Raw genomic sequence first — 12,207 nt, forward strand, 5'->3', positions numbered from 1 at the left:
CCCGGGGCGTCGCCTTGGTTACCGAGGCGCTGGCGCGAGCGAGCGGGGCTCGCAGGAGCCGGGATGGCGGCAGTGGCGCTGAGGCTCGGGGTCCTCCTGCTGCTGCCGCCGCCGCCGCCGCTCCCGGCCGTTAGGGGGATCTCGGGACAGAGCCGCTCCACCAGCGCCACCGCGCAGCCCTCGGGCCCGCCCGCCCCCTCCGTTCGAGAGACTCCCCGCCGCCCCGCCGCCATTCCCACAGCTCCCGGGCCCGGCGTGGGCTCCTCCCCAGCCCCGGAGCCGCCGCCGCCGCCAGAGACCCCCGCTCCGCTCGCCGCCTCCCCTGCGGCTGCGGCCACTGCAGCGGCCCGGGCTGGGCCCGGGCCTGCCCCCGTCACAGACGGTGGGTACCGCCCGGCGAGCGGCTGGGGGAGCCGGGAACCGGCTGAGGAGGGGATGGACGGGGGAGGATCAGGCCAGGGGAGCAACGGGGCTGGGTCGGGATGGGGCGGAGGAGCTGTGGGGTCTGGCTCGGGAGGGGGCCTGGAGGCTCTGGCTGGGGCGGGGGGGATCTGGGGCGTCCCTGCTCCCAGCACTAGTCCAGCACCTGCAGCTTCTATCCCTACAATTCTCTGAAGTCCTGGGTGGCACTTCCAGCGGGATGCCATCAGGGCCTTTGGGTGACTCCTAGGAATCCTCGATGAAAGCATGGGCCTGCTGAGTGAATTTAGAATATCGATTTGTAAATGGTTTTTGCTTCTTAACTGCTCCCTTTGGTTCCTTCTCCCCCTCTGGCTTCATGCCTTCTTCCATGCCTGCCTATGACTTGGAACAATCGCTTGCTGGCCAGTTTGCCCTTTTATTCATCCTGGAAATCATCCCCGTGAAGCCTCACTTCTGTGGGGAAGGCGTAACTGAAAGTCTTCTTGCTAGCAAAGCCCCACATCACCTTTCTCTTCACTTTTGTGCCTTGCATCCTCCTTTTCAGAAGCACATTATAAATTCTCCAGGTCAGGGACCCTACCATTTTTGTGTTCTGTAAAGCCCTGTTTACATTTATGGTGCTGCATACTGAGTAAAAACACTTTCCTATAAGAAATTGGAAACATGCATTTTAGAGTTTGCTTTTCCCCGATACACGTAAGGGTTGTTTTGGTGGGGTTCAGGATTTCGGTAGACCAAAGGCTCTTTGAAAAAGTGGCTGTGTTTTGGTTTTGTGTTTGTACAGTGCTTAGCATGATGGGATTGAGGGCTGTTAGTAGGGCTCCGAGACACTACTACGTTACAAATAATTTTATGCTGAGAGAGACTCATCCTGACAATATCTTTCAACTGGTAGCTGTGTTTTGCATTTCACTCCTGATTTGTCTCTCTTGAAAGCTGCTGCTGACCCCACATCACTTGAGGAACTAAGAAGTTTGCCCACGTGTACTCCTTTCCAAATGTCAGGGGACTTAAAATCCCTCAAAATTGATCCCTGTTTTACATTTCCAATTCAGGATTTTGGTGCCAAATTCAGCTAATAGAACTTCAGAGAGACAGTGGGTAAGGTAATATCTTATTGGACAACTTCTGTTGGTGAGAGAGAGACTTTCAAGTGTCCAGAGAGCTCTTCAGGCATTAATGAGAGCATGTTGGACACTATCTAGGTGATCAGATAGCATCCAGTGGGCCATAGTGAAATTTAAAAGTTACAAATTGAAATTAAAAAAAGATATTATGAAAAAGTCATCTGTATCTTGACTGCCAGCTGTTGTCCCTCACTTACTGTTGTTCTAGGCCAGGGATCTCAAATCACCACGAGGGCCACATGAGGACTAGTACATTGGCCCAAGGGCCGCATCACTGAAACCTTTTTATACAACGATGCAAAAGTATAGTCAAAAATGAAAAAAAAAAATATCGCATGGTATTAAAAGTCAATGTATTAACTTTTTAAAAACTGTAATGCGAAGAGGGGTTTTAATAAACACCTGTAACTATTCCTTATGTGGTCAGTAACACTGATGATTATCTACACTAACAGTCTATCAACATAGCTGTAATGGCAGGAACTTTTTAAAGTAACTTCATACAAAATACGTTGCTACTTTTAACTACTCACAGCAAAGAATCATACATGCTGAACTTCATACCTCAGACTGCTTGTCTAGTCCATGAGGCCCTACCCCACCTCTTCCCTGCCTCCATTCCAACCCTTTCCCCAAAGTCCCTGCCCCAGCCCCGCCTCTTCTCCACCTCCTCCCCGCTCCCTCCTGGAAAGTCGTAAGTGCTGCCAAACAGTTGTTTGGCGGCCGGAAGTGCTGGGAGGCAGGCAGAGGAGAAGGGATGCGGTGTGCTTGGCGGGAGTGCACGGAGAGCTTGGCTACGGTGGAGTTGGCGCCTATGGCAGGCCTCAGGAAATAACTGGCCCATGTGTTTGAGACCCCTGTTCTAGCCTTTGGCCCTTGCAATCCATGGGTAAATACATCACTGATCCAAATTCCAGAGGCTTTGGAATCAAGATCTCTAGTGCCTCCCTCCAATCTATATTTCCTTACATAATAGCAAATGACAAAAATATAATGGTGAGCAGTGGCCAGGTTGCTAGCCCTGCTGAGTTGTATTCCTTGCTTTGCAACTGACTCTCTAGAGACTTGTTCAAGCCTTGGCTTTCCCTGCCTTTACAATTAGAATAGTAATGCTTGCTTACTTCACAGCAGGCCATAAGGCTTAAATGATTAAACGCCTTGAAATCCTGTTAAAGCTACTATGGATGTGCAAAGAATAACCATTTTACTACTAACAGAACTTGGCAATTTCATATTGTCAGTCAAATTCCCTCACTTCCAAAAGTGATATTCCAAAGAATGTTTTGGTTTTGTCTTAAGTGAAACAATTATGGGGATTAAAAGGAAAAGCAAATAAACTTACTGATAGGTGACAGGGTACACTACTCACCACAGATGGCACCCCCTTCTGAGGATTGCCTCTGCACAACTAACACCCCTTCCTGTGGTTGAACTCCACCATGCTCTTTTGCCAGCTGTGGCTCCTCTTTTGCTTAAGGAGCTGTTGCCTCCTCTTCATGACTCAGCCTTCCAGCCAGGTCAGTCAGCCTGTATCCCCCCAGGGTGCCAAAGTCCTTCTGCAGGACTGATCTCAGGCAGTCTTATCTAGCAGTGCCCTGATTGTGCCATTTCCCTAGTGGCCAGTAGGGGAACCTAGGTCTGCCCACTACTCCAGGTTACAGTCCAGAGACCCTATACCTGCAAACTGTAGGCCCCTTTCACTCAGATGCTGTTGCTCTTTCCTACATCCTCTGGTCCTCCCCCCTCACAGGGAGTAACTGCAGATTGTAGCACCCTATAGTCTCAAACTCACCTCTCTACTCTCAGGGAATGACTACAGCCAGACTCTCTGTTGCCAGCATCTTGGCTTTATAAGCCCAGCCCAGTTCCTCTCCAAGCTGGACTTCATCAGCAAATTAGGCCTTAGCGTGCCCTGGCTTTCCTCCAGGGGCAGTCTATAGGGGGTTAATTGAAACTAGAAAAAATTTTAAGATAAAGCTGCAAAGATTATATGGAAACAGGAGGAAAGAAAGAAAGAAAGTTCACGTCTTTAAAAAAATCAACTCATATTGAAACATCAGGAAAATATATTACCTGTACATGGAGCATGTGTTGTCCTTGCAATTGTGTGGGAGTTATAACAAAATGTTTTATATTTGTGTTAGAATCTAAACAAATAGATCAACATTTATTAATATGACTTTTTCTATATCAGTATTGGGTAGTGATCATATTTTTTGACATCTTCAAAATTCCTGTTTATTTCACTACGAGTTTTGGATTCCTAACGAATGCAGAATCAGGTCTCTAGTATGCCCTTGATATTGTTAATTGCTCATCATATGGTCACTTCTTGAGAAAATGTGTATCTTAAATAATAATTCATGGTTTTAAAAACGATACCTTAGGATTTAGATATAAACATTTAACTGCAGTTAAAGAAGGACACTGTGAAAACAAAAAATATAAAGAATGTTTTGTTAGGCATTAAAATTCATTCCTAATTTTATTTTAAATCTTCTTCTCTCCAGTTGCTACATTGTGTGTTTGTGACCTCTCGGTGGCACAGTGTGATGTAAATTGCTGCTGTGACCCAGACTGCAGTGCTGCAGATTTCAGTCTCTTTACTACATGTTCAGTTCACATTGTCACGTAAGTTCATAAATAACTTCTTTTTTTCAGCTCGACGATGCAGAGTCCCATCATATTCTCATTGAATTCAATGGATACAGGCTAGGGTCTGCACTGTGGGCTTGTTTTCCCACAGAACCTCCTTGCTGTGTGACAGGGCACTGCATTCACCCACCATCCAGTCCTCAGCACCTAGGCAGTCATCAGCACAGCTCTACTGGACCTGGGAGACTCAGGCCTTCATCTGAATCCCATGGGAGTCTTCCCTTTCTGGGACTGTCATAAACAAACTAATGAAAGACAGCAGCAGGCCTGCCTTCAAACAAGGGACCTCCAGCAGTCTGTATAAGGGTTCAAAGCCCTCAGGTAAATCACTGACAGGAGCTTTGAAATAGACATTCAGGGTATGCCCAGTTCTGCTTAGACTGGCTGTGGTCATGGAGGAGTCTTTGTCCTCATTTACACTTCTCCCCGAACTGGGCTGGGCTTCCCTCTTTTTAAAGCTCTTCATCCAGGCCTGAAATGCCTCACAGATGTGGTGGAGCAGGGAGGCTTCAGTTTAGTCCTGCTTTTTAACCCCTTCCTGTCCAATGGGGGGTTTGTATACCTCCGTCACAGTCTGGAATTAGTTTTAGTGATATCTCTTTACAGCTGAAGAGAAGTCCCAAGGGAGGCTGATAATGGTCTCTTGTTGGGACATGTGTCTGTTTGCACTGAACTGTTTCTAGAGTAAAAAAGGGAGCTGTAGGTTTGTAAAAGATCACTTTTGAGTGGGATGTGAATATTTAAGGCTATGGAGCTGAGCCTCTAATTGTTCTGATGTCAAGAATTGAGTGCTGGCACTATTCTTATTAATACTTCAGGAATGACTTCAGCCTACATCTTGACACGGAGATACAAAGGTAATTTAGTATCCATTATAGCACTGGGTGGCTATTTGGAACAGATGTTTGAACTTCTACATTAATTTCACTGTGCTATGCCTTGGATTGTAATCTCATCAGACCTGTCAAACTAAGCAAGGTCATGTCTGTCTGTTGCTCGGATAGGAGATGTTGAAGGAAAATGCAGGTTTTGCAGGGAGTGATGTAGGTTACACCTTTCCCTCGATGTCAATACTGACTCAATGCCTTATCGTGACATTAAGGGCATTGTTTTTGCAGGTGCCATCTTTAAGAGAAAGAGTAAAACATTTGCAGCTTCCTATCAATACAATTTAGAAGCTGGAAATTAGGAGCATTAGCACCTGGTAAGCTGGTGGTTCTCTCCATGGACCACCAATAGTCCATCAGTGTTAGTTTGGGAACGCTTTGCTGTAAGAAGTCCTAGTCCTAGGAACGTGATAGCATCATGGCCATCATTAGATAATGTGAGCTTTCCTCTGATCTCTCTTTTAGGAGCAAGCATAGAATCTCTTCATCTCATTGGCAATTTTTGCCTTTCTAAAGTAACATAGTAAAATATTAAAATATAACATGATAGTAATATAATGCTGGCTTATTGTTTGTCTTTTGTTGCTGTTTACAACCTATTTCAGTATGTAGCTTTGCACTGGTATCAGCCTCTCAAACAGGAGTTAAGAAAGCTCATTTTAGAGTCTGAATTTAAAATAGCTCAATGTGACTTCTCAGAACAATAAGCATAGCTCTTCAACCCACTTCCTGCATAAATTAGCCCAATCTGAATAACTGAGTTTATTCTCAGTGCTTTGAACTTTGAATCATTCAGCCACCTGGGACTGCTATTTCTTTGTTCTTGCCACAATGCATATTGCCACCCATTTATAGGTATTTTATATATATATCGGAAAGGTGTAATCAAAGCCTTTTTGAATGACAGTTGAATCCTCTGCTATGAATATTTTATTCTTGTCAACTAGAAATGCGTAAAGTCAAGCTGTACTTTTTTTCTCAAGCTATCTTTTGTGACATGTCAAGGGATTGTCAATGGCCACAAGTTTTACATCTCACTTTTACATCTGATTTTAAAGATGGTAACTTTCATGTAAGCAACTGCTGTAGTTGCTACAGGGGTGTTATAATTATGAATAGGAGGGGAGGTGGTTTGTGGAATCCTGAGGGAGCAGGAATATAATCCATGATGTGGGCCTGTTAAGATGTGGTTCACCTTATGAAATAGTTTACAACACTCTACCTAATGGGTCATGTCTAACTAGCATAACTTAAAGGAGAAATGTAGTGTTCAGGATTATATAAATTCCATATATGCCATTTCTTTTAATTTTGATAATGTTCTTTTACTGCTTTTGACCACTCTGCAGTATCCACTCTCTCTAGCATATGAGGAATCACTGTCTCATATTCAAGTCCCAATGTAGGGGGGATTAGTACTCTTCAGAGTGTGACATTTACCATCCACTGAGGTCTTATTGGAAAACCCCACTCACTATTGACCATACCCACTGCAATACCAAATTCTCTTGTTGATCTTCATTGAGGATGCTGGTAACACATTGTACCTATCCTAAAGTGACTCAGTATTTCCCCTCCTTGATGTTTCTCATTCCATCCTTTGTCTCCTATGTGTTGTGAGCAGTTCATTATATTCTTTTTATGAAGATGAGTGATATGATTCTGCTGCTATCTCAAGGAAAATGCACCTCATTTTCCCCTGATCCTCTTGCAGCCTTCTCTATGTTCAACCTCATTCCGACCCATCCCCTACCTTCTCTCTGGTATGAATAAAAGCATTTTCTGAATGTCCAGTCTTTAACATATATGCCATTGTGGTATCTGAAGCCAATTGGATCCCATCTGAGTTGTCATCTTTTATATCATTGTTATCAAATGCTGTCCTACTTTGAACAGTGGCTATTATCACATCCCTCTGTTTTGAAATCTGTGAATGAAAGATATTGGAGAATGGCTAATTGTTGTTGTTTTTTCCTGGGATAAACAGTATAAAATGTTAAACCTTGTAAGGGTGCATAAATGATCTTCAAATCTTTACTGTAGTTATCCATCTCCACTGTTGCCTTCCTTCTGTTATAACAATACATGCATATAAAGATTTTAAAATAACATTGTCAAAATTGACTTTGTTGGATCTGTATATTTGTTTGCAGAGGTGACAGCCAGCTTTGCACTCAGGAAACAGCTATATATTCAATCAATGTTGCAGCACATCCACCTGAAAGGATATTTAAATTAGTTGATCAGAACAATCCAAGTATTTTCTGCATTCACGCTACAAACTGTAAGTAGATCTGTAACTCATGCTGAGCAGTGCAATGTTGTCATCTTCAAAACTTTTTGGATGACAAAAATAAAGACTAAAACTGCAAGTAACCAAACTTGCAAGAAGACTGGTTATCCTGTATGGTGATGGTCTGGTGCCATACTCCTTGCCCTGACAAAACACTAACAGTTTTATCAAAGGAGTTTTGCCCCCATACAGAGCCTCTCTATAGAGAGAATGGGATTGGGATCTAATTAGGGCTGGTTGAAGATTTCTATCAAAACTTTTTTCAGTGGGAAATTGGGCTTTTGACTAAATGAAGATTATTGCAGAAAATGTTTGCTTTTCTCAAATGTTAAATTTTTCATCAGAAAACTAAAAATGTTTAAATTTTTAGATGAAAAGTCAATATTTTCTGCAGGGGGAACTAATTCTAACTAGCTCCAGTTGTGACTGTGCAACTGGTGAAATTTTTTCCAAATCTTCTGATGTCAGTTTTGTGGGGGCTTTCACATAAGTGAAATAGAGTTCATGCTGTAATTTTTTCATCTCACCATGACTGTGAAATAGTAATTTAAGCACTATCCATTAATTGGTATGTCTTGGTATCTGAATGTATGATCAAATCAGAGACTTTGGTCTAAAAGGTCCCAAATTTAGGAAAGCATTTTATCCTGTGCTTAATTTTAAGCACATGTTTAAGTGCTTTTTTGAATCAGGGCCAAATTACAGATACCAGCTAATACCTCCTAGAAAACTTTGAGAAATATTCATCTTATTCTGGTATTTTCCTTCCCATTTTTAAATTCTAAGGGTATGTTCCTGTCTCCACAATGGAAATGTTTGTTACTAAACACAATTTTTATAACTTAAAACTTTCTCACTTATAAAATATTTTTTCACAGATAAACAAGCACTGTCCTTTATTCCTCCTGAAATGCCTACTTCACAAAATTTTGATAGTTTGCTTAAACAGTTTGAAGGTGTTACCTTCAGTGCTGAATCTGATGTTCTCTTGAATACTGAATTAGATGCTCAGAATTTCTCTGATACAAATGAAACTGCTAGATATGAGGTAAAAATAATCTGATTCTTTTTATATTTGCAGTATTTTAAATGTACTTTCTTTTATCATAAAACACTTTCTCGCTAATGAATCTTTCCATATATAATTGAATAAACATTGTTTGCATCACCTTAAAGTTACTTTTCTGAAAAATACAGACTTCATTATAGTCCTTCATTAAATATAAAAATTTCAGAGCAAAAGACTAAAGTGCAGCATTTAGCTTTAGTCTTCTACAAAATCAAAGTGAATTTTTAACATCTGGGAAACATGTGCAGCTTCCTTATGCTACTTTTGCTATTGTTGGCAAGAAAAAAAAAAGAGCAAGATGCCATTAAAATCTAGCCAGTAGGGTTTATCTAGTCAGTTGTCAGTGCAAATTTCTAAAATATGGACTTTGTAGTCTTTGAGAAGATTTGTTTTATTTTTATAAGAGCAGATAAGCTGGAGAATTTCCAGTGATTGTAGCAGATCTTTAATTTAGCAGTCAGTTTACAATGGTAACATGATCTTGACTTGAGATATTGGTGGGTGGAGAAGTTTGGTTTATTGGGAGCCATGGTAGAAGCAAACAAAATGTTAATAGTTCTGGTTAAATTTGTTGTATATTTTATGAATCTTTCTGTGTACTGAAAATCTACAAGCTTGGGTTTGCCCCTTTATTTGGCAGTATGGTGTTCCTATCCAGACGGCTGATGCATTTCTGAGATTGCCTGCTCCCCTTGTCTCCTCTCAGTGCTCCGATGCTAATCCTGCAGGTTGGCAAATGCATTCTAATTCCTGTTTATCCTCTCTTTAGTGTGTGCTTTTGTTATCCTGCCACGCCAATTTACAGATGATTCATATGAACTAGCACACTTACCTGTTCAACCCTGGGTAAAGTTTCATTTATAAAAATGGTACTTAGCTTTTTTAATTCCTTTTGGTCATAAACAAGAAATTGTGTTCCATGTAGACTGAGCCATTCAGAGTCACAAATATAAATCACTGAGTCCCATTAATAGGTTGCTTTTCTGTTTTTGAAACTGAGCCCCTGTGGCCTTATAGATGCAATAGAATTAGTGTGAGGGTGATGATGCAAAGTGGGATGGGGTTACATGAAACAAGGCCCAATCCTGCATACCTTGGAGGGAGTCCCCACTGAAGCCAAGGAAGTTCCTCACATGAGTAAGCTCTGTTTGCCTGAGTAAGAGTTGTAGGATTGGGTCCTGAACTTTCATACCAACAATATCCTAAAATGCTTCAGAGATAAATACAGATGGTATATGTTACAGAAAATACTAGATGGGAAATAAAAGTATTGGCATAAGGTAGATAATGGGGAAAGAGAAACTCAGAAATCCCTAGTTAAAGGAAGAATGATGAGCTTATGAGAGCTGTAAATGCAAACATAAGTCTAATGGTAGATTTTTTTTTGTAAATTTCTATTTTTAGGAAATAACGTTTAGTAAGAATGTGACCATGTCCTTAATGAGCATACATGCACATAACTAATGATCTATGATAAAATCATGAAAATCCTCTTTATGTGAAAAAGTGTGGCTCTCTTTTCTGTCTCTAAACAAAAGTAAAAATGCCAAAGAAATGGAAAATAAATTCCCTATTTTTTTTCCCTCCATGACAGTTAGTTTTAATGAAAAGGTAAACTCTTAGTTTTGAATTTAACCTTAAACATGAGGATTTTCACTACAAAAGTGATAAACCTTTTTAGCTACAGTTGTACCAAAGGCTGCATAATAGGCACTGATTCTAAGGCCCTGTCTACACTGGCAAGTTTGTGCGCAGTGTGGAGATGTTAATAGACAATCTTTTAATTGACAGCTGTCTAAGCATTACTTCCCATTCACTTTCTGTGTTGCATTTACTTGAGATTTTTGTCTTTTGCTTTTCATAATTGTGTTTTCTTTAGTTCTCTCAGTAATACTTTTTTACAGGTTTTCTAGTAAACCAGGCTGTGAAATGCAGTAGAATGATAAATGTGGGAAATTGTAACACCACTCAAGCACTTAGTATGCTGTTTTACACCAACTCCAGCATTTTAGCAGTAAGTAGGGTTTTGAAACACAGCTGCTGACTGACAGTTGGTATTTATTTCCTATCTCCCTCTTCACATCTTTAGAATTACGTAATTTCCATTTCCTAAGGGAAGTGGGATGATGACTGTTTACTTTATATAGGAGTTTAAATGGGATTTGGAAAAAATCTTCATAACCATATACCTTGTAGAAATAGCCATTCCCTCCCACCCCCCTTTCAAGCTCAGAAAAGAAAAGCACTTGTTTGTTGGGGGCTTAGATAACCAAAAGACAGCCTGGAAGATGTGAGTTTGTGTATGATTCTAGGATTGCTGTTGCTGAGATAGTGGGCTTAATTGTAGAGGCATGGGTTTCCACTTTCGATGTGCATGCCTAGGCCTTCATAAAGAGCCTATTGCCAAGAGTCTAGATCCTCAAAAGTATTTAGGCTCCTAACTTGATTTCACTGGAAGTTAGGAGCCTACATACCTTTGGGGGTCTGGGCTAGAGTGCCTAAGATGGCAATGGCCAGGGTTTTGGTAGAGTGAGATTAATTTTCTTCTTTGTGTGTGTGGATCCCACTGTAGGTACGCATGCACTTCATGGGCCCAGATAGGATGTTTTTGAATAGCAGTGTCTGGGGCCATACCTGTGCCCTCTGCCTCCTCATGCTCCCGTAAAAGGCAGGTTGGCCATAACTATCCCTCACTTCCCCTTTTTACTGGAGCAAGACAGAGCCCTGCTGCTGTCTAACCCACTATTGTTCTAGTTTAAAACTTACTTTTTCAGCAATAAATCTTTTTCCTATTCTTCTCTTCTTAGTTATTCTCCAAAAACGGGGAAAAGGAGACATTTTGACAATCATTGGGCCTTGGACTTAGCCACGGTTGCACAAATGACACATGGGCATTCATTATTATTCTCAGCCAGTGAAATCTCCATCAGTTTTGCTCAGTTTACTAAGACCAACTTCATTGTCTTGACAGCACTGCAAACAAACCCAGGACCTAAACATTCCTGATTCTGCTTTGCGTGCCTCTGCCAACAAAAAACAAGTTTTAGTTGGTGATTTAATGCAGAATGCAAGAATCCATCTTGGAGCTTGTGGAGCTCTACAGAATTATTGCAGCATAAACTCTTGTCAATAAGCTAAGCAGCATGACATACAAAGAACTGTTATGTAAAGTAGAGGTGCCATTTCTGAAGCCGTTTTTTTGATACAACTAAACTTTCATAGTATATCCTGCTCACTTTATCTTCAGAGTCTGTGTTGCAAAAAGGCAGGCAAGACTGGAAATAGTAAGAGCAGACACCAAGTTTTGGTAACCTTTTAAGGAAATCTTAGATCCACCTATTCCTTGCTGATTTTATTATTATTATTATTAATTGTTTGTGGGAGTTTAGCCAAAGTTAAGGCCTGATGCAAAATCCATTGAAATCTAGGAAGTTTTCCACTGATTTCAACAGGCACTGGATCAGACCATAAGGACTACACAATTTTGCTCTTAAATCATGAGGAGTAGCTAACACTTTGACACTGAGGATAATATATGGTATTTCTATTTACTTCCCTGATGTGAAAGCCATTGTCATATTAGATAATTGTTGGTAGAGGAGAAGGAAATAGACAAAGCAATTAAGTCTTAACCACTTACCTTTTTATTTATTTGCTATTTTTTGCTAATGATTTAGCTGTTGTTTGAAATAGCTTGTTTTTGTTCCCTCCCCTAGGTACCAAAGTCAAGTCAGCTGGTAAGTAACATTATTT

General features: G+C 41.1%; 1 protein-coding gene across 6 annotated transcripts in view; it reads left to right on the plus strand.

Annotated features, from left to right (window-relative positions):
• TCTN1 (tectonic family member 1) overlaps positions 1-12,207 on the plus strand; it is a 22,391-nt gene continuing 10,184 nt past the window's right edge. For 5 of the 6 annotated variants that reach the window (XM_073312758.1, XM_073312757.1, XM_073312759.1 and 2 more), the window contains exons 1-7: positions 1-382; positions 4,061-4,181; positions 7,246-7,376; positions 8,264-8,433; positions 9,095-9,182; positions 10,359-10,468; positions 12,171-12,191. In XM_073312758.1, coding sequence (XP_073168859.1) covers positions 64-382; positions 4,061-4,181; positions 7,246-7,376; positions 8,264-8,433; positions 9,095-9,182; positions 10,359-10,468; positions 12,171-12,191 — 960 coding nt within the window. In that variant the 5' untranslated portion in view covers positions 1-63. Of the gene's footprint in view, positions 383-4,060; positions 4,182-4,211; positions 4,527-7,245; positions 7,377-8,263; positions 8,434-9,094; positions 9,183-10,358; positions 10,469-12,170; positions 12,192-12,207 lie in introns of all 6 variants that reach the window. The other variant, XM_073312762.1, reaches the window with a different exon arrangement.

Source organism: Lepidochelys kempii, chromosome 15, assembly GCF_965140265.1.
Source record: "Lepidochelys kempii isolate rLepKem1 chromosome 15, rLepKem1.hap2, whole genome shotgun sequence".
NCBI lineage: Eukaryota > Metazoa > Chordata > Testudines > Cheloniidae > Lepidochelys > Lepidochelys kempii.